Genomic DNA, 19,938 nt, shown 5'->3' with positions numbered 1-19,938 from the left:
CCGGCGACGTCCGTCGTGACGTCCGCCATTGCGGTGCCACGACAGACGTCCAGGCGAACGTCCTAATTTGTTATTGTTTTAAAAAAAACTCTATATAATACAGCTCGTTAAATAATTATGTATGTTTTTTACTATTAAAATAAAATCTTTGCATTTTCCCCGTATTCGTGGTGAAATTTTAATTCTATAAATTGCATATTTGTGAATTTTTATTATTGTGGATGTCCGCCACAATGGTGCGGATGTCCCGGCGGAAATCCCAAAAACATCTCCTACCACGTCATAAGGACATCCCACTGCACTGCCACGTCATAAGGACATCTCACTGCACAATGGCGGACATCCCTAAGGAGATCCCGACGGACATCCACAATAAAAAAAATCACAAATTCACCAAATTAAACAATTTACGGAATTAAAATTTTGACAAGAATACAGGGAAAATGCAACAATTTTATTTAAATAGTAAAAAACATACATAATTATTTTTAAAAAATACATAGTTAAAAAAATTACATCCCAAAGCTTAGACAAACGCGGCCCCAGTCTCACTCCTCGTCGTCCCCGGTGCCAGTCCCGACGTAATTCCGGGCAGGGGTGGCATCCCCAAATCGCGCCTCAGACTGTCGATGGCATCCTTCAACATCATCTTGTATAAGGGATCAGTCGTTGCATGCCACTTATCCATGGTGTCTAACAGGCTCTGCGTTTGCTGCATGCGGAGGAGATAGGAGAGCTCGAGATTGACCTGGGAAGGAGCTTCCGATTGGACATCATGGGACCCATTGGCGCTTCCCCTAGCCATCCGCATCGCGGTCTTTTACCCAACCGGGCGACGGCAGCGGAAAACGATTGAGGGGTCGGGAACTCTGCCTTGGAGTCGGGGAGGTCGTGGGAACCGGCACTGCTGCTGTACTCGCCGGTGGCGTTGATCTTCGCCCGCTTCGGCCAGCCAGCTTCAACACTCGCACTAAACTTGGCAAAAATCTGCACCACAAGATAGACCTCCCAATATTTGAATTAGCCGAACTTCAAAGACCTGTCGGAGTACTGCTGCATGGACATATTCTTCACATCCTCGACGGACATGCCGCTAGTGGCCGTGCCTAGGTTGTTTTGGTAGATGCAGGAAAATTGGCTGAGCTACCTCCTCAGCCGCTCTCACTGTTTCCGACATTGCTCTCCATCGTGAGGCTTCCCACCTGGCGGTTTGAATTGGAGGTAGCTTTGGCTAATGCGCCACCACATTCTGTCGATATGCTGGTTAGCCCCGATGTAGGGATCCTCGACTACACCGACCCAGGCCTGAGCCAGCGCGACGCACTCCGACACGCTCCAGATGGTCCTCTTTCCCTCGCCGGCCTCTCCCCCCTCGGCCCTCGCACGCGAGGACGAGGTAGTGTCCTTGCCCTTCCCTTTGCCCTTCTTCTTCGACCTCCCTCCCGCCGGTGGCATCTCAGTAGGAGACTCCCTGACCGGAGATAGCCCCAACTCCTCAAAAGAGAAAGTCTCAATGCCGGTGAACTGAGTCTCCAGATGAGTACTTTGGGGGGAATCGCTAGACAATAAATCCATATAGGGGCGATAGACATTGTCCCCAGGTGATAGGGGGCCCCAGCCTGCTACCCCCAGCAGCGGCAGGCGTGCCCTGCATCATTCCCCCACCCCCGCTGTCATTCCGGGCATCATTCCCCCATCATCCCGGGCGCCATCCCCGCCATCCCTCCACTCACTCTGGGCATTTGGGGCATCATCCCACTCATCCCTGCACACCAAGGGTACATATTGTAGTACCCGAGCATCATCCCTGCCATTTGGGGTTGGGGCATCATCGTCGCCATTTCGGGCATCATCCCGGACATCCCTGCAGTTCCGCCGATGTTTCCCCCACCTCTAACGGGAAACGTCAGCATTTGTGACTCGCTCGTGGCGGGAGAATCACTATCGTGCTCCATTTATCTTCAAAAGAAATGAAAGTAAAGAGCGAGAAACTCGTTAAAACAAGTGGTGCGAATGAAATGATGTTTAACGAGCCGTATATATAGAATTTTTTTTATAAAAAAAACAAAACAAAATTCGGGACGTCCGTCGTGGCACCGCAATGGCGGACGTCACGACGGACGTAGCCGGAAAGCCGCGGATGTGAGGTGTCCGCAGCGGACGTCCGCATCTGTCCCTCCCATGCCTAATGACGAACGTCCGCCGAGAAATCCGTCAATACGGATGCTCTAAACTATAAACATTTTTCTTCTCGGCCTTTTTCTTCTCTGGGTGGGCTCTTTATCTCTTTTATATTACTACTTACTATTATATTTACAACGCATCTAATCGTTTTATTTTGTAAATATTTCATAATTTTGTTTGGAAGAATATATAAAATAATTTCAGAAGCGTGTGGGGCAACATGGAATTATAAATGAATGAATCAGGTGTTTTTATATCCATTCATTTCAAATCCACCTAAAACGTAAAAACAATGAAGCACAAAGAGGGGCAAAATCGTCTTTACACAATGCGATTTCTTAATTAAATACTCCACTACTTAGTAGTATAAACAAAAATGAAGATAATATAGTAGTGGTATATAAAAAACATTTCCAATGAAATAAAAAGCCAGGGTTGGACTTTTTAATGAAGTAATTACGATTTAATTACTCAATTACTTGCTTACTTAATTACTAACAATAGCAGCCCCATTTGCTTTTCGACTGCATTCGCAAATTCAATACAATAAGAAACTTAAAAGATGCTCTTATTTTAATCCCATCTTCACTGAAAGCTCTCTTTATAGGTAAATCTCATCCAAGTTGGGGGTGATCTTCTTTCCCATTTGCAATTTATGCACTGTATAAGTTCATGAATTCAGTGAAATTTCAGGGGTTTGTGGAAAATTTGTGCCATCCATGTTAATGTTGGGGTCCCTTTTACGAATCGGATCAATTGCAGCTTGGGTTTTGCATATTATTGCTTGCATGGGGTAAGTATCCATATTCTCTGATTTTTTCTTGCAAAGTTTGTGTTTAGTGTTGAATAACTTTGATTTAGCTTTTGTGGATTATGTGGATAAGGTGTTAATTGTTATGGTTTGTTTTTATTTGGTATATGTGAACTAGCTGTTTCAATTTTTTTGTTGATTTTCAGTTTAGAAATAGCAATAATTCTTAAATGTTTCATGCCGTATGATTTTCTTTGAATGATTTTAGGTGGTAGTATTAGTTAAAATGGTGTGAGAGGTTGAAGCTTGATGATAGATGTGTCTACCTTGATTTGGTGCATCCAGATGCACTGTACATTTCCCTAATTAAACTCTAATTGATGATTGCTAAACCCTAATTAGGGATTGATGAACCCTAATTGGAAAGTGTGCACCAAAAATCCGGATGCATAGGAGTTTTTGTCTTTAGGTAAACTGTAAAAGGGTCACAATTTTGTGCAAATGTTGTGGGTGTTGAAGCAACTATTTCAAGTTTGTGTTAGATTTGATATTCACATATTATTGAAGCTGTAGGATGGTTGAGTCTCAAAGTCTTTGCAATGGATTTGGATATTTCATGAATCAGTTGTTAATACGTGTTAGTTTTATATTATGTCACATTAACTGTATGACAGTAGTATGATTGATTTATTACAATTGAAACAGAGCAGTGGTTGTCTGGGGAGTCATGTCAGGCCCAAACTGAATTCCTCACTTGATGAATTCAAAGGGAAGAATAACCACGATTGGAAAAGTACAAAAACTACTCTATCGGAAGATTTTTGGACCACTAGCAATTGTAATATGGAAAATACTGCTTTGCAGTCTTGTGGAAGCATCTCGTCTACCAGCACACTTACTCAGGTATATGATGCTCATGGTGCCGGATGCTCGAGCACGCCTTCTGAATTTGTAAATCATGGTAAGCATGCCTTCTGATTCCATGTTAAATCACGGTCTTGTTGGTATTTGTGTTTGTGTGCTCGCCTGCGAGTGTGAACTCTTTTTGTTTTTTTATGTTTTTAGCTACTTGCCCATTTTGTGTTGTTCTAACCCGTTTTCTGCACTGGATGAGTGTTGCCTCTGTTTCTTAAAAAGGAAGAATATTCTCCTTCCAATTCATAGATTTTGTCTATTCTCTACGTTTTGTGGATTTGGATAAGTTAATCTTATGTGGAGAAGCTCCGGCTACAGGTCTAATTCTCTGGCACCAGAATAGACAGAAATGGGCCTTGGATAAAAAGCCCGAGAATCGGGCACAACAGCTTCGAGAGCCCAAGTTAAGGTGTGGTGATTTCCTATAGCTGCATTGTTACTGTTTGTTTTAGAGGAGGTAACCAAGCATGGAGAAATCAAATAACCTATATATTGAATAAATTACTACTAGCACCTTATACATGATCTTCATATTCATGGCTAATGGAATGAAAGATGCATTTACTTTGTTTGATAAGATTAGATTGATAAAACGTATGTTTGAGCATCTGAGGATTATATAATCAAACAAAGTCCAAAATCACATAAATCCATCAAAGTGAATAGCAGATTAGCACATATATAGCTATCATATCACTTAGACACCCCCAAGAGTTCCTTATTAGGATCATTTCTATTGCTTCCTATGACTCACCCTGTGTTGTTGTTAGTGCTTAGTATGCTGGGCCACAGTTTGGTCAACCCGGTAAAATATGGACTGGGCCTTGAAACTAAAGGCCCAGAAAACCTTGGGAGAGACCAAATTCGACCCTGCCTGGCTCATACCTGGCTGGGCCTTATTGCACCATCTTATATAATTTTCATTGTTGAACTTGTTCCTGAAAAAAACCACGATCTTGCAGTTGGAACGCAACCTACGACAGTTTGCTCAGCAATAACAAGCCATTCGACAAACCTGTCCCGCTTGGTGTAAGTTTCTTTCCCTGCATCCCAAATAATTACAGCATGCCGCTCCTATAATCTCACTGTTATGACTGTTAAACTGACAGGAAATGGTCGATTTTCTGGTAGCGGTTTGGGAGCAGGAAGGAATGTACGATTAAGAAACTGATTCCCAGGTGATTGTTATGATTGTGGATTTCAGATTATGGCTTCCCTCTTGCTGTAAACCAGAATTTTAGCAGTTTCTTGGTCTTTTGTTGAACAACAAGAACCATTGTGCTGCATCTGATCACAACATTGTTGAATATCATTGGCTTATATAAAAATGAAGAATCGTTTCTCTTGCTTTTATTTTGAAGCTCAAATTCTATTATATTGTAGTTTGATTATTTTCTATTTTGCAACAACATCAATGGTGTTGTGGAGGTTACAAGTACAATTTGTTGCTGCTATCAATTTATAGTCTGCATTACATGAATTCTTGCTTGTTTTTAAATTAATGGCATTTTTGCAAAATGAGCTATAATTCATGGCAAGATAATGACATACTTGCAGAAAGAGACAGAATTCAGTTCATGGATAGATAGATAGATAGATAGATAGATAGATAGATAGATAGATAGATAGATAGATAGATAGATAGATAGATAGAGATAGGTAGTATGTATACATCCTTATTTGACACACATGTTTCATCCCAAAGCAAATACTTAACGAACTTCAACTTCCTTAACATCCTTGTGTGCCTTTTGAGCCTTAGGTATGACTATATTGAGCACCCCATCCTTCATCTCCGCCTTGATTTCATCGAGCTTTGCATCTTCCGGCAGCAACAGGCTCGTGTTGTAGTAACCATAGCTGCTCGACGACCAAGACTCGTCGTCAGAGTCGTGTTCCTCCTGATCCTTGTGCTCCCCTCGTATGCTTAGAACCCCATCCTCCACCGTTATCTTCACCTCGTCCTTCCCCACCCCCGGCATCTGGTACCGGAGCCTGTAGCTGTCATCGTGCTCCTTCGCCCGCCCCAGCATTTGTGGCGAAGCTATGTTCTCCAACAGCCTGTTTATGTTCCCTGTCGCTTGGACCAACGCGTTCCCCACTCCCGAAGGAAACATATCTGCACATTCAATATTACCAATAAACTCAATATCTTAATCTAAATTCATATAGAATTGCATGTTTTTAACTTCATTGGTGTTTGATCATGTCGAAATCCAAGTTCATTCTTACCCCCAAGAGTAGGGACGAAGTCACGGCCGTCTCTCCTCCACAAGTTGCCGCCTCTCTAGCCCCTCCGCCTCGGAGAAAGCTTGGGCTTCTTGCCACCCTCTTGCACAGCCACCTCATGGGCCCCGGCTGCCTTCTCCTCTGCAGCGGAGGAGAGCCCCCGGAGAAACTGAGAAGCCAATCTCTGTTTCTCCGGGGGAGCTGTGGCTGTGACATTTTTGGCCAACAAGGAAGCAGAATATGAGGCCCTTTGTTGCAAATTCTTGAGAGCTAAACGTGCTAATGCCATTGTTGAACACAAACTTAGAGAAAGATTGATCAATTCTCGATTTTTCAAACTGTGATTGTTGTTGAAGTTGAAGGGGGTAAATTAATTAAGAAAGATTTATAAAGGAAGGGGCGGTTTCTAGGAGGTGGTGGAAAAAGATGAGAAGATTCATGTTTATTCTTTTCTTCATCATCATTTAGAGCATCCACAACGGCGGCCGTCTCGGCGGACGTCCAACCGGCGTGCCGGATGTCCGCGCGGGACGTCCTCCATTAGGAGCGGGAGGGACGGATATGGACGTCCGTTGCGGACACCGGAGTTTCGCGGCATTCCGACGACGTCCGTCGGGACGTCCGCCACTGCGGGTTCCCAGCGGACGTCCCGATTTTTCATTTTTTAATAAAAAAACTCTATATATACGGCTCGTTGAACTTCATTTCTTTCGCACCACTTGTTTTAACGAGTTTCTCTTTCTCTCTCTCTCTACGTTTCTTTTATATATCCAGAATGGTTAGTGGTAGTGGTAGTGGTAGTGGTAGTGGTGCGGGTGGTAGTCATGGAATTTCTGATGACGTACGTCGGTGAATTAGAGAACAGTTGCGGGCCGTTACGTCCAGTGAGATAAATCGCGTGATACAAGCGGCCTTGCAGCAGCAGCAGCAGTCGGCGGTACCTCGACCCATCCATCGTCGAACTATAGTACCCCGGGACCACATCGCTGCACACCGTCGGTTGTATGAGGACTACTTCACTCCGGAACCGCGGTTTGGGGAGAACATGTTCCGGCGACGTTTTAGGATGCATCGTCCGCTATTTCTGCGTATCGTGGGCGCTTTAGAGCGTCGATACGAGTATTTCAGGATGAGGGAGGATGCGGTTGGTAAACCCCGGCCACACGCCCAAACAGAAGTGCACTGCCGCAATCAAGCAGCTGGCTTACGGAGGTGCGGCCGACATGTTCGATGAGTACCTCCACATCGGCGAGACGACTGCCCGCGATTGTCTAAAGTATTTTTTGAGGGCGTTAGGGAGATATTCGGGGATAGGTATCTTCGGAAGCCTACCCCTAAAGATTGTCAGGCTCTGATGGATATGCACGGGAGTCAGCACGGGTTTCCGGGAATGTTGGGCAGCATAGATTGTATGCATTGAGAGTGGAAGAACTGCCCCACCACCTGGAAAGGTGTGTACACTACCGGGTTCAAGGGCAAGAATCCCACGATGATCCTTGAAGCGGTAGCTGACTACCGGCTGCATGCATATTTTGGAGTAGCCGGGTCAAACAACGACATCAATGTCCTCCAGTCATCGCCCCTTTTCAACGACCAGTGTATGAGTGTTGGTCCGACCGTCAGTTTCGTCGCCAACGGCAACCAGCACAACATGAGTTATTATTTGGCAGATGAGATATACCCTATGTGGCTCGTCTTTGTGAAGACGATTAGATGCCCCACAGAAGAAAAGAAGGTCTATTTAGAGGGTCACCAGGAGGCAGCGCACAAGGATGTGGAGCGGGCATTTGGTGTGCTACAGGGTCGATGGGCGGCAGTGAAGGGTCCATCACGGCTGTGGTATATTGACAGCATCGCTGATATCATGTACGCATGTATTATCATGCACAACATGATTGTCGAAGATGAAGGTCCATCACTGACTGATTGGGCCAATGATGATGTTGATGCTGCCGGTCCAAGCCACGGCGTGGCCACCGCCAATGTACGTATGGGGATACCCCATGAAGAGGCCGATCGAGTCCGTGCATTTGCCGACATGTGCCAACGACAAGCCCATATTCGACTCCAGAACGATATTATTGAAGAGATATGGACGCGGAGGGGTCGTCGTTGATATTTAGAATGTAATTAGTTTAGAAAATTTTTTTGTTGAAATGTACGTTTTTATTTTTTTAATTTAATTTCGTAAATTGTTTAATTTGATGAATTTGTGAATTTTTATTATTGTGGGATGTCCGTTGGGATGTCCTTGGGGATGTCCGCTATTGTGCAGTGAGATGTCCTTATGACGTGGCAGGAGGTGTTTTTGGAAAGTCCGTCTTGATGTCCGCCGGGACATCCGTCCCACTGTGGATGCCCTTATGCCGAATAGTTTTCCAGATTGTTAGAGCTAATTTCCATGCCACGTAGTCAAAAATAAGATCTTCAAATTATTTTACGTTTTGGAATTTTGTCATAAAAGTGTCAATTTTACAAAAGTGTAAATCACATAATGATCAAAACTCATCCTAGAGTTAAGTTCAAAAAATACAGCTTGCAAAAGTGTAAATCACATAATGATCAAAATTAGTAACTTTAGTGTAATTTTATAGTATTATTTTCTAATTAATAAAAAAGATGTATCGATTTCGTTGATCATATTCATATCTATGCGTGTGATGGTTGTAGTATAACTTATAAGTATCATGATTCATGTACAACTATATGGTCGCTTTCCACCAAAATTTGGTTAATGAGTACAAGTAGTACCAATATCTTCCTCAATCAGTTGTGACAAAATTTGTATTCCTCGATCTATTCACACGAGTTATGCTTTTCAGTTTCAGAAACTTCAATTAATATTTCTGGGCAGACTTATTGCTTTATAATTCCCCAGCCTAGTAATAACTTTATAAAATGACAAAATAAATCAGAACCCAAAGTTAGAGCATATGAAAAGATATGTATTATGTTTCGTTGCAGCCTACTTATTACTATGAGTATATGGCATACACTTTTCTAATCAAAGTAACTATTAGATCTATTACTTACACGGCCAGATCTAAACAGATTTGCGAAGGGACCGAGGAAAGCATACGTGATACTTATAAATTATAGTACTACTAGAATTTATCAAAATAAATAAACTTGAAAACAATAACAGAATATGGTTAAGGACCAATATCCATATTTAAAATCTATTTATATGAGAAAAAAAAGACTAACTTCACTCGATTTAAAAATACATCAACTTTTACCATTTTTTTCGTTCCGCAAACAATTTTGGCAGAATAGAAGATAACATAGCAATCCAAACAATGAGGTTTTTATTATATTACAATAACTTGACATGATATAAATATGATGTGAAAATAAAAATAACTACATAATTTCCAACTCCTATAAAAAATTGTGCATTTTAACTTCAATTTGAAAGATTGTTTACTGAAACGAATAACGATGAAAATGAACAATTAGATGTTCTATTTTGGCGTTTTATTGATTGCTGGTGCATACAGCAACAATTTACAACCTATTTAGTAAAATACTGTACAAAATACACCTTTACTTCAAATTACTGGAAATTTATTATGACTGCGTTACATCACTACATGTACGATTTTCTACTTATTTTTATTATGTAAAAATTGGATATAATTTAAAATAAGAACTAAGAAAATGAACAGGAGCAACGAGCATTAGCAGTGGAGCGCCCTAAGGGACGCCCTAAAGCCCGCCCTATGCACCGTCAGGTCAGCATTTTATCCTCCTACCCTTCCACATGCAGTGGGGCGCCCTATAAGCCGCCCTAAAGACCGTCCTATAGGTTTTACTATTGTTTTGTTAATTAATTTAAATGTTTTCAAATATGTCAATGCAAAATAATTACTCCCTATGTCCTTGAAAATTCGTCCTAGTTTACCATTTTTGTCCGTCCCTGAAAATTTGTCACACTTCAAACTTACTAAAAATGGACATATCTTTATACTCCTCCATATTCACGATAGTTACACTCTGATCCCTTCTCTCTCCTCTCAAACCCACTACCAGCAGAAGACCTCTTACCCGCCCAATTATTAGTCTCATCAGCCCTAGACGACGCCAATTCGCGATTCGACTCCCGATTGAAACTCCCCTGGCGCCGCGGCTGCTCATCCCTCATCCCGCCGCCATAGGATCTGAATCCCCCTCCTAGCTTGTTCCGATCGAGCTCTTCCGTCGTCCGCTCTCGCGGACCCGTCGGGAGAGCCGTCAGCTCGTCCGTCGTCAACCCCTTCACGTGGAAGGCCGCCGGCTTCGCAGCGCTGTAGGTCGAGAATTCCTGGAGCGTGAGGACCTGCTTCTTTTTCTTCTTAGTCTTCGCCAGAGCCAGGGACGGGAAATCCGTCGTCTCGGAGTGGCCGTTTGGCGCCGCCACCGTTTCCTCCTGCTGCTGGAGGAGCTCCGACTCGTTCTCCTCCGCGTCCAGAGCCCACGCACCTGGCTTCGCCCACGCTGTCTTCACCGTAGCCGCCATGATTGCTGCTTCTCGATTTCTCTCTCTCCGATTTATTTTCTCTCTCTCCCATTAATTAGTTAATCACATTAATTATGTAATCACATTAATTTCGCATTACTTTTTTAATCACAGTTTTTGTAATCACATTAATTTTTTAATCACACCTCATTTAAACAACAATAAAAGAATAGCATCATGTGGAACCCAAACTCCACTACACTCCTTCATTTAATACAAAGTCAAACTACTCCTTAAAACTCATGCTCGGTCAAACCGGGACGAATTTTGGGGGACGGAGGGAGTAAAAATTACCACGATTAATTAAAAACGGCAAATCCTACATTGATTAAAAAAAAGTTTTACACGAGTTTGAAATGAAAATGTAATAATGGAGTGCTCATTTCAGTTGGAAGAAGAAGGCAGAAGAAGGAAGCTCGGCTTTGAGCTGGAACTAGCCGAGAAGGGAGTTCGGTTTTGAGCCGAGAAGGGAGTTCGGTCTTGAGCCGAGAAGGGAGTTCGGTCTTGAGCCGAGAAGGGAGTTCGGTCTTGAGCCGAGAAGGGAGTTCGGTCTTGAGCCGAGAAGGAAGAAGCAACCTAGAGAAACTAGCCGTTGGAGCAGCAGTTAGTTAGCTGAGATGTAGCGGTTATTCTTCTTGTTTTCTTGATTCTTGTTGTAGTTAGTTAGTAGCAGTTGCTACTTGATTGTAGAGCTTTAAATAGCTCATAAACCGTGTATGTAGTTAGTAGTTTAATCAATAAAGAGTTTTCCAGTTTCTCTCCAAGATTATCATCTTCAATACTCAAAGTGTGAGTGTGTGTGTTTCTGCATTGTGTGATCTCATACAACAGTGAGTGTGTGTGTGATCTTCTTGAGTGTGTGAAAGCCTTGTGTGTGTAAAACCCAACAAGTGGCGCCGTCTGTGGGAAGGGATATTGAAGCTGATTTGCAGAGGATCAAACGGTTTCAGAGATGGCAGCAAGGCTTGATGCAGAAAAGTTCACAGGCAAGAATGATTATAGCCTGTGGAAGATGAAGATGAAGGCGGTTTTGATTCAACAAGGCTTGGCCGCAGTTCTTGCAAAACCAGAGGAGAAAGGAAAGGCTCCAGTGCTTGATGATAAAGCTCAGGCAAAGATGGAGGAGATGCAGCTCAAGGCACATTCTGCAGTGATTCTGTGCCTTGGAGATAAGGTCTTGAGGGATGTTCAAGAAGCCAAGACTGCGGTGGAGATCTTGGACAAGTTGGATGAAGTTTACTTGGCCAAATCCTTGGCTAACCGGCTGTATCTCAAGAAGAGGATGTATGCCTATAGTTTTTCTGGAGATATGTCCATCATTGAGCAGCTAGAGGAGTTCAACAAGATCATTGATGACCTGGGATCTGTTGATGTCAAGATTTCAGATGAGGATAAGGCCATTCTCACATTGAATGCCTTGCCTAGCTCGTATGACCAGTTAAGTGATGCAATTATCTATGGAAGAGATAAACCTATCACCTATGCAGAAGTCTATTCAGCCTTGATGGCCAAAGAACTCCAGAAGACAGCCAACAGAGGCTCTGCAAGCTCCAATGTTCAAGCTGCAGAGGCCTTGAATGTGAAGAAGTTCAAGAGGCAGAACTTCAAGAAGAAGTTTGAGGGCCCTAAACCCTCAAGTTCTGATGCTCAGAAGGAAACCAGAGCTTGCTATTGGTGCAAGAAACCTGGACATTTGAAGAAAGATTGTCATGCATGGAAGAGAAAGATGGCCTCTGAGGGACACAACCAATCTGATTGTGTGGAGAGTGCTGATCCCCCGGCTCAACTTATGAATATTAGTGACAGTGGGGTCAGTCACAGGTGGATAATGGACTCGGGGTGCAGCTTCCATATGTGCCCCAATAGAAGCTGGTTTCATGATCTTAAAGAAGCATCGGGTACGGTTGTTCTTGGAAATAATCATACTTGTCAGATAAAAGGGATAGGGAAAGTGAAGCTAAGCCTACAAGATGGCTCTGTGAAGATCCTGACTGGGGTGAGGTATATTCCAGAAGTGAAGAGGAACCTCATCTCATTGGGAATGCTGGAGCAGAGGGGGTTCACTATATTAATGAGTCAAGGAAAATTGTTTGTGAAATCTGGAGATGCAGTGATGATGGAGGCTGACAGAGAGCATATTCTCTATTATTTGAAGGCTAAGGCTGTTGATGGAGAAAGCAATGCTGTGTCAGATGATTCCCTAATGCTATGGCACAAGAGGCTGGGCCATCCAGCAGAAGGAAGCTTGAAAGAACTCATCAAGAAGGGCCTGATCTCTGGAGATTTCAACAAGATGGACTCCTGTGAGCAGTGTATACTTGGAAAAGCAAAGAAGACACCCTATCCTACAGGTATTCACTCTTCTACAGCCCCTTTAGACTACATACATAGTGATCTTTGGGGGCCTTCACCGGTGTGTTCAATTGGTGGAGGAAAGTATTATCTAGCTATCATTGATGACTATACAAGGAAGTTGTGGGTATATATTCTTAAGGAAAAATCTGAAACACTCACTAAGTTCAAGATATGGTGTAAGGAGGTGGAGCTAGAGAAAGGAAGGAGTGTTAAATGTTTAAGAACTGACAATGGCTTGGAATTCTTGTCTGCTGAATTTGATATATTTTGCAAAGAGAAGGGTATGAAGAGGCACCGTACTGTTCCTGGTAATCCCCAGCAAAATGGTGTTGTGGAGAGGATGAATAGGACTATCCTAGAGAGGGTGAGGTGCCTGCTTCTTGGTTCTGGTTTGAGCAGCAGGTTCTGGGGAGAGGCGGTGTATACAGCAGCCTATCTCATCATTAAATGCCCATCTACTGCCCTGAAATCTGAAACTCCTGATTACATGTGGTATGGAGCTCATAGTGACTACTCAAAATACAAGGTGTTTGGGTGTGCAGCCTATGCTCATGCTAGGCAAAGTAAGCTTGAAGCTAGGGCTCTGAAATGTATCTTGCTGGGATATCAGAGGGGTATTAAGGGGTATAGGCTCTGGTGTATTGAGCCTGGTAGGCAGAAGGTGGTGGTGAGTAGGGATGTGGTGTTCTTGGAGGATCAGATGCCCTACTTGAAAGATAAGCTGGACTCCAGTGACTCCAGTGAAGTTGAGAGTGATTTCTTCAAGGTGGAGCCTATGGGAGTTGGCCTAGGAGCAGGTGGAGTCACTGACTCAGAAAATGAACCTGATCCAGAGGGTGATGGTGCTCCAGCTCAAGGTAGAAGAAATGATGAGCCCACAGCAGATCCTACCAGAGAGTACCAGATTGCAAGAGATAGGGGAAGGAGAAATGCAAAGCCTCCTGAGAAATTTGCAGATATGGTCTATTATGCACTGTGTGCTGCTGAGAGTATTGATATTGCTGATCCTCTCACCTATAAAGAGGCCATGAGAAGCAAAGACAGAGAGAGATGGATAGAGGCCATGAATGAAGAAATAGAGTCTTTACTCAAGAACAAAACCTGGATTTTGGTGGACAAATCAAAGCTGAATACAGATGGAAAGGAGAGGAAGCTGATCAGTTGCAAGTGGTTGTTTAAAAAGAAGGTAGAGACCACTGATAAAGACAGAATCAGGTTCAAAGCAAGGCTGGTGGCAAGGGGATTTACACAGCAAGAAGGAGTTGACTTCAATGAGGTGTTTGCTCCGGTTGTTAAGCACACTTCTATTAGGATTTTGTTGGCTGTGGTGAATCAGCTAGATTGGGAATTGCAGCAGCTTGATGTGAAGACTGCCTTCCTAAATGGAGACCTAGAGGAGACTATCTTCATGGATCAGCCAGAGGGCTATGTGAAGAGTGGTGAAGAAAGCAAGGTGTGCTTGCTACAAAAGAGTCTTTATGGTCTTAAGCAAAGTCCTAGACAGTGGAACAAGAAGTTTGATGCACAAATGAAGAAGATTGGCTTCATTAGATCAGAGTTTGATGATTGCATCTACATCAAGAGGAAGGGCAAAACACCTATTGCCTATCTATTGCTCTATGTGGATGATATGCTACTTGCAGGACCTTCTATGACAGAAATTCAGCAAGTCAAGGAGGATTTGAAGTCTAGCTTTGAAATGAAGGATCTAGGAGAGTCAAGGAAGATCCTAGGCATACACATTCAGAGAGACAGAGGCTGCAAGAAGTTGTGGATGCTTCAAACTGACTATATTGAGAAAGTTTTGCAGAAATTCAAAATGGAAAATGCAAAAGCTGCATCAACTCCTCTGTCCCAGAGTTTTAAGCTTTCAAAGGAGCAGGCCCCTAAATCTAAGCAAGAGGCTGAGGAGATGGAGTCTATTCCTTATGCTAGTGTGGTTGGAAGTGTTATGTATACTATGATCTGTACCAGACCAGATCTGGCACATGCTATCTCAGTGACTAGCAGATACATGGCTGACCCGGGGAAGGAGCATTGGAATGCTCTTAAGTGGATATTGAGGTACATGAAGTCAACCAGTGGCTAGGGAATTGTCTTCAATGGCTGGGAAGGTGAATCTGAGGAGGTTGTGCAGGGCTATTGTGATGCAGACTATGCTGCAAACCTGGACAACAGAAAGTCCCAAACAGGTTATCTTTTCACCATGTTTGGAACTGTAATCAGCTGGAAATCAGGTTTGCAAAGTGTTGTTGCTCTCTCAACAATAGAATCAGAGTATATAGCTCTCACTGCAGCTGTACAGGAGAGTTTTTGGATTCAGGGAGTGATTTCTGATTTTGGTTTTGACCAAAAGACAATGGTGATTCATTGTGACAGCAGCTCAGCTATGTGCTTGGCTAAACATCCGGGTTTTCATGAAAGGAGCAAGCACATAGACATAAAGTTGTATTTTATTAGGGATGAGATTGAGAAGGGGAGAGTGGAGGTGATTAAGATTAACACCTTGCACAATCCGGCTGACATGCTAACAAAGTCTCTAGGTAGAGACAAGTTTGATCATTGCAAGAAGTTGATCAATGTTTGTGCAAGAACTGAGATGAGCCCTCAGGTGGAGAATTGTAATAATGGAGTGCTCATTTCAGTTGGAAGAAGAAGGCAGAAGAAGGAAGCTCGGCTTTGAGCTGGAACTAGCCGAGAAGGGAGTTCGGTTTTGAGCCGAGAAGGGAGTTCGGTCTTGAGCCGAGAAGGGAGTTCGGTCTTGAGCCGAGAAGGGAGTTCGGTCTTGAGCCGAGAAGGAAGAAGCAACCTAGAGAAACTAGCCGTTGGAGCAGCAGTTAGTTAGCTGAGATGTAGCGGTTATTCTTCTTGTTTTCTTGATTCTTGTTGTAGTTAGTTAGTAGCAGTTGCTACTTGATTGTAGAGCTTTAAATAGCTCATAAACCGTGTATGTAGTTAGTAGTTTAATCAATAAAGAGTTTTCCAGTTTCTCTCCAAGATTATCATCTTCAATACTCAAAGTGTGAGTGTGTGTGTTTCTGCATTGTGTGATCTCATACAACAGTGAGTGTGTGTGTGATCTTCTTGAGTGTGTGAAAGCCTTGTGTGTGTAAAACCCAACAGAAAAAAAGTTGACTACTCTACAAAAGTCCCAACTTGCGGCGCAGCTCATCGATCATCCCCTGAAGGTATTCGGCTTTGGCGGGGTCCTGACATTGCATGAGGGCGTTGTGCGTGTCCAACAACGTCCTCCAGTTGGCGGCTGCTGCCAACTCCGCGTAGGCAATCGCCGCCGGGGTCGGGGTCGGGATCGGCGATGGTGGGCGGCCGCGGCTTGCGAGGAGGATGTCGCCTTCGCCTTCCCCTTGTTCTTCGCAGCCTTGACGCCAATGGGACGTCGGAAAGACACTGGTGTGCCGGAACTCTCCTCCTCCTCGTACATCGTCCGGTTGGGGTCCACCGGATATGCACCACTTTCGCTGCTTGTGTAAGCACCGACTTCGGTGGTCCTCGTCCTCTTTGGCGCAGCCGATGGCAGAATTCCGCCCTGAAACTTTTGCTTGTCCTTTAAGAGCTCCCAGGTGTTGAAATGCTTGAAGTCGCCGTACATTGACTGGTACGACAACATCGCTCTATCGCGCACATCGCTCAAGCTCTCGCCGCTTCCCTGCTCCCTCGAGCACTTCTCGTACTCCGCCGAGAACAGGTTGACTTGCTTATTCACCTGATCCCAGTGCTTGCGGAGCTGCTCCCTATGGCGCTTGTACGCTCTCTGCGGCTTCGCCTCATTGTAGCGCTCGACGATGCGCTCCCAGTACGCAACCATCTTTTGGTTGTTCGCGAATACCGGGTCCTCCGAAATATCCACCCAACACCTCGCCAAGGCGAGGGCTTCATCCGGTTGGTAGTTCGTCCTCCCGGGGGCGTACTCTTCATTCGTTTCCGGAGGTGGCACCTTGTACGCCCGGTGCCAGTTCCGCTTCTTTCTGGCGGCGGCGGCGGCGGCGGGAAGGGGCGGCGGGGCGAGTTGGAGACGGCTCCATGTCAGACAGACCGTACGAATCCGTACTGAATTCGGGATCGTACTGCGTGTTGGAGTCGAACGGCCGATATTCGTCAGGTTCTGTACCCGGCCAACGTGCACCACCCCCAAACATCGGACTATTCGGACTTGGGTATTCACCGGAATCCATTTTATAGTGTAATTTGAGTGTGGAAAAGTGAATGGAAAGGTTACAAATGAAGGTGGGGTTTGGGTATTTATATAAATAAATTTTTCGGAATAAAAAAAACGCGTTGCATCGTCCGCGTCGCCCACAGTGGGCGGACGATGCCCTATCGTCCGCGTATCGTCCGTGGACGATCTATAGGGCGCGGACGATGCATCGGGCATCGTCCGCGCACCCACAGTGGGCAAACAATGGCGCACCAAAGGCATCGGGTGGCCTATCGTCCGCCCCATTGCGGATGCTCTTAGGAAGTTCAGTTCTCTCTGCATTTCTAACTGCAAAGCAAAAGAAAATGACTTTAGGGTGTCCACAATAAGGCGGACACCCCAATAGCCCCGCCCTAGTTTTTTTGTCCATAGCCCCAAAATTTTGTTTCCGCCACTATGGTGGACACTTCCAATAGCCCCCAAATTTTATAATAAATTTTTATTTTAAAATGTTTTTAATTTTAATCAGGTATAATTAAAATCATCGCAGTGTAAATAATTAGAAAATGAGGTAATTGGGGCCGAATATTCGTTGTATTGCAAACGGGTAAAATTATACAACGAATAATTAAAATAAAATACAACTTAAAACTCCGCCACCGTCTACTCGGTGTCGGAGTCGGCTTCCTCGTCTTCTTCTTCTTCTTCTAGGTGTCGGAGTCGGCTTCTTGTGAGCCGGGTGATTCGTCGTCGCGACCGTGCATTTTTAGAGAGTGAAAATGTAGATAGTGAATGGAGGAATTGTGTGAAAATGGTGAAAAAAATTGGGGTGGATAAGTGGTATTTATAGAGGTAAATAAAAAAAAATTGTGAAATGTCAGCCGGCGCGACGAGCGCCGGTCACTATGGCAGCCGCGGCTATAGGCGCGGCGCAAAGGAGACCCGCCGCCTCCTCGCCGCCCACCGCCCCAAATTCGTCATCCGCCCCGTGGGCGGACACCTCCGCCACTATGGACCACCCCGAGCTAGCCCCCAGGCGCGGCTATAGCCGCGCCTAACCATTGTGGGTACTCTTAGAACTTAGGAAGCGTCTCCGACAGTAATTAAAACTCGCAGACAGAAAAAATGTGCATTCAAGTAAAAAAAGTAGACATACAGTGGTAAAATATTGAGTGAATTTTTTACTTTAGTTTCTGATTTTAGAGTACTAGCAGAAGAGACTTCATAATCGTTAGTACAAGCTATGTACATCACAGTAAACTGAAAACTCCCATTAATTTTCTAATAATTTATTTTAATTATAGCCCAAACTGAGAACCTCTTATTAAAGAGCAAGTTAATTAATTATCAAGATGCCTGCATGCTTGAAAAGCCGCCTTCCAACCGTATGAAAAATTCTTTTAATTTCTTGCTTTTACCACAACAGCTTCAACTGATTTATGATTCCAATTTATTAATTACTAGTTCTTGTTAAACAACTAACATGTACGGAGATAGAGTGAAGATTCTACTGTAAAATGCTATACTACAAATACTCCATCAGGTACAAAAAATGCTCTGTGAGGCTATTTAAGTAAATTTATATAGACTTCCATGCACTCTATATATATTTATATTGTCATAAAACCTAGCTCAATTTATTTATCTGTCTCAGGCTCAGCTGTCAGCACACACTTATGGCAATATCAACAACTTACACCTTTGCTGCACTGCTATTATCTATCTTCTTCCTTTCTCTCACTTTGCTGCCACTCCAATCAGGTAATTCCTTTAACTCAAAATCACTTTGATATAGTGCAATGGTGATTACATATGTGAGGATTTTTGAGTGCACAGACAAGCAATTGAGTGTAAATTTGTATGTATATATATATGATATTCAGGTGGGATAGGGATGGGGGCATCAATGGAGATAAAGATGGGGTTGGGATCAAAACCCCCTGCTTGCCTGAATAGATGCATGAGTTGCAGGCCATGTGTGGCAACCCTAGCCATACCATCCCAATCCCAAAAGAGGAGCCCCTTTATCTATGTCAAGTTCTCTACTGCTCAAGATGACACCTATTATCTTCTCTCTTGGAAATGCACCTGTGGAAACAAACTCTTTCAACCCTGATACTCAAATTCTATATTTATGTAATCTACTTCTTCATCAACTATATTTGTCTATATATGCTTTCTTAGTCGCATATGGTTTCTTGATTTTATCTTGTTTATTTATATTCTTCTGCTTTCTTTCTCAAGGATATGATCATTCATCCTTTACACTATTTCTAATATAGGGTCGCTCCGCATTAACCAGATTTAATAGCTCACTATAAGAGAAATCCAAGGTCATTATTACATCGTTTTTTAGTTCATTGCAGGAAATTCAGATTTTAAGATGAGAGCAATACAGAGTTCATTATTAGTTTGTTTTTAATTAATTTTAGAAAATTCCTTATTATTGCTCATTCATTTTGCGCGTGTCAAAAAACATATTGCACAGAAAATGGTAATGAACTAAAAACAAACTAATAATAAATTCCATGTAATTTAACAATAAACTTCTGTATTTTGCTTATGCATTTAAAATTAGTTGTGAGTTGATCAAACTCTGTAATATAAATGGAGTATTCCCTCTGTCGAAACAATTTCTTTTTGATTTGTCCCAAACAAAAATGACCTATTACTTAAAATCGAAACATATTTATCTCTACTTTATTTAATCTCTCTTATTTTACTCTTTCCACTTAATAAATAAAATAAAATTGCATAAAATTCCCGTCCAAGAAGGGGTGGGACGGAGAGAGTATAAATTATGTACTCATATCTCACCCACTTCTCATACAAAAAGAAATTAAGTTGAGT

General features: G+C 43.3%; 2 protein-coding genes and 1 pseudogene across 6 annotated transcripts; 1 reads left to right on the top strand and 2 right to left on the bottom strand.

Moving 5' to 3' along the window:
• Positions 1-2,638: 2,638 nt before the first annotated feature.
• Positions 2,639-5,203, top strand: LOC121746503. Of its 5 annotated transcripts, none has more exons than XM_042140367.1 (6): positions 2,639-2,791; positions 2,878-2,977; positions 3,646-3,896; positions 4,169-4,259; positions 4,813-4,879; positions 4,960-5,203. In XM_042140367.1, the coding sequence occupies exons 2-6, from the start codon at positions 2,904-2,906 to the stop codon at positions 5,011-5,013; spliced, it is 537 nt and encodes a 178-aa protein (XP_041996301.1). In that variant the 5' UTR covers positions 2,639-2,791; positions 2,878-2,903; the 3' UTR covers positions 5,014-5,203. The 5 variants fall into 5 exon arrangements, with proteins under 5 accessions (XP_041996301.1, XP_041996303.1, XP_041996302.1 ...); XM_042140369.1 differs by having other exon boundaries at positions 3,641-3,896; XM_042140368.1 differs by having other exon boundaries at positions 2,653-2,791; positions 2,867-2,977.
• A 359-nt stretch (positions 5,204-5,562) lies between these two features.
• LOC121747780 lies at positions 5,563-6,416 on the bottom strand (annotated as a pseudogene).
• Positions 6,417-10,043: 3,627 nt separating this feature from the next.
• Positions 10,044-10,577, bottom strand: LOC121749180 (eukaryotic translation initiation factor 4B3-like). Its single transcript, XM_042143771.1, has one exon. The coding sequence runs from the start codon at positions 10,575-10,577 to the stop codon at positions 10,044-10,046; it is 534 nt and encodes a 177-aa protein (XP_041999705.1).
• Positions 10,578-19,938: the final 9,361 nt, after the last annotated feature.

This window comes from Salvia splendens, chromosome 9 (assembly GCF_004379255.2).
Source record: "Salvia splendens isolate huo1 chromosome 9, SspV2, whole genome shotgun sequence".
Classification (NCBI taxonomy): domain Eukaryota; kingdom Viridiplantae; phylum Streptophyta; class Magnoliopsida; order Lamiales; family Lamiaceae; genus Salvia; species Salvia splendens.
Note: the sequence above shows the minus strand (reverse complement) of the source record. Positions and strands in the feature narration are given on the sequence as shown.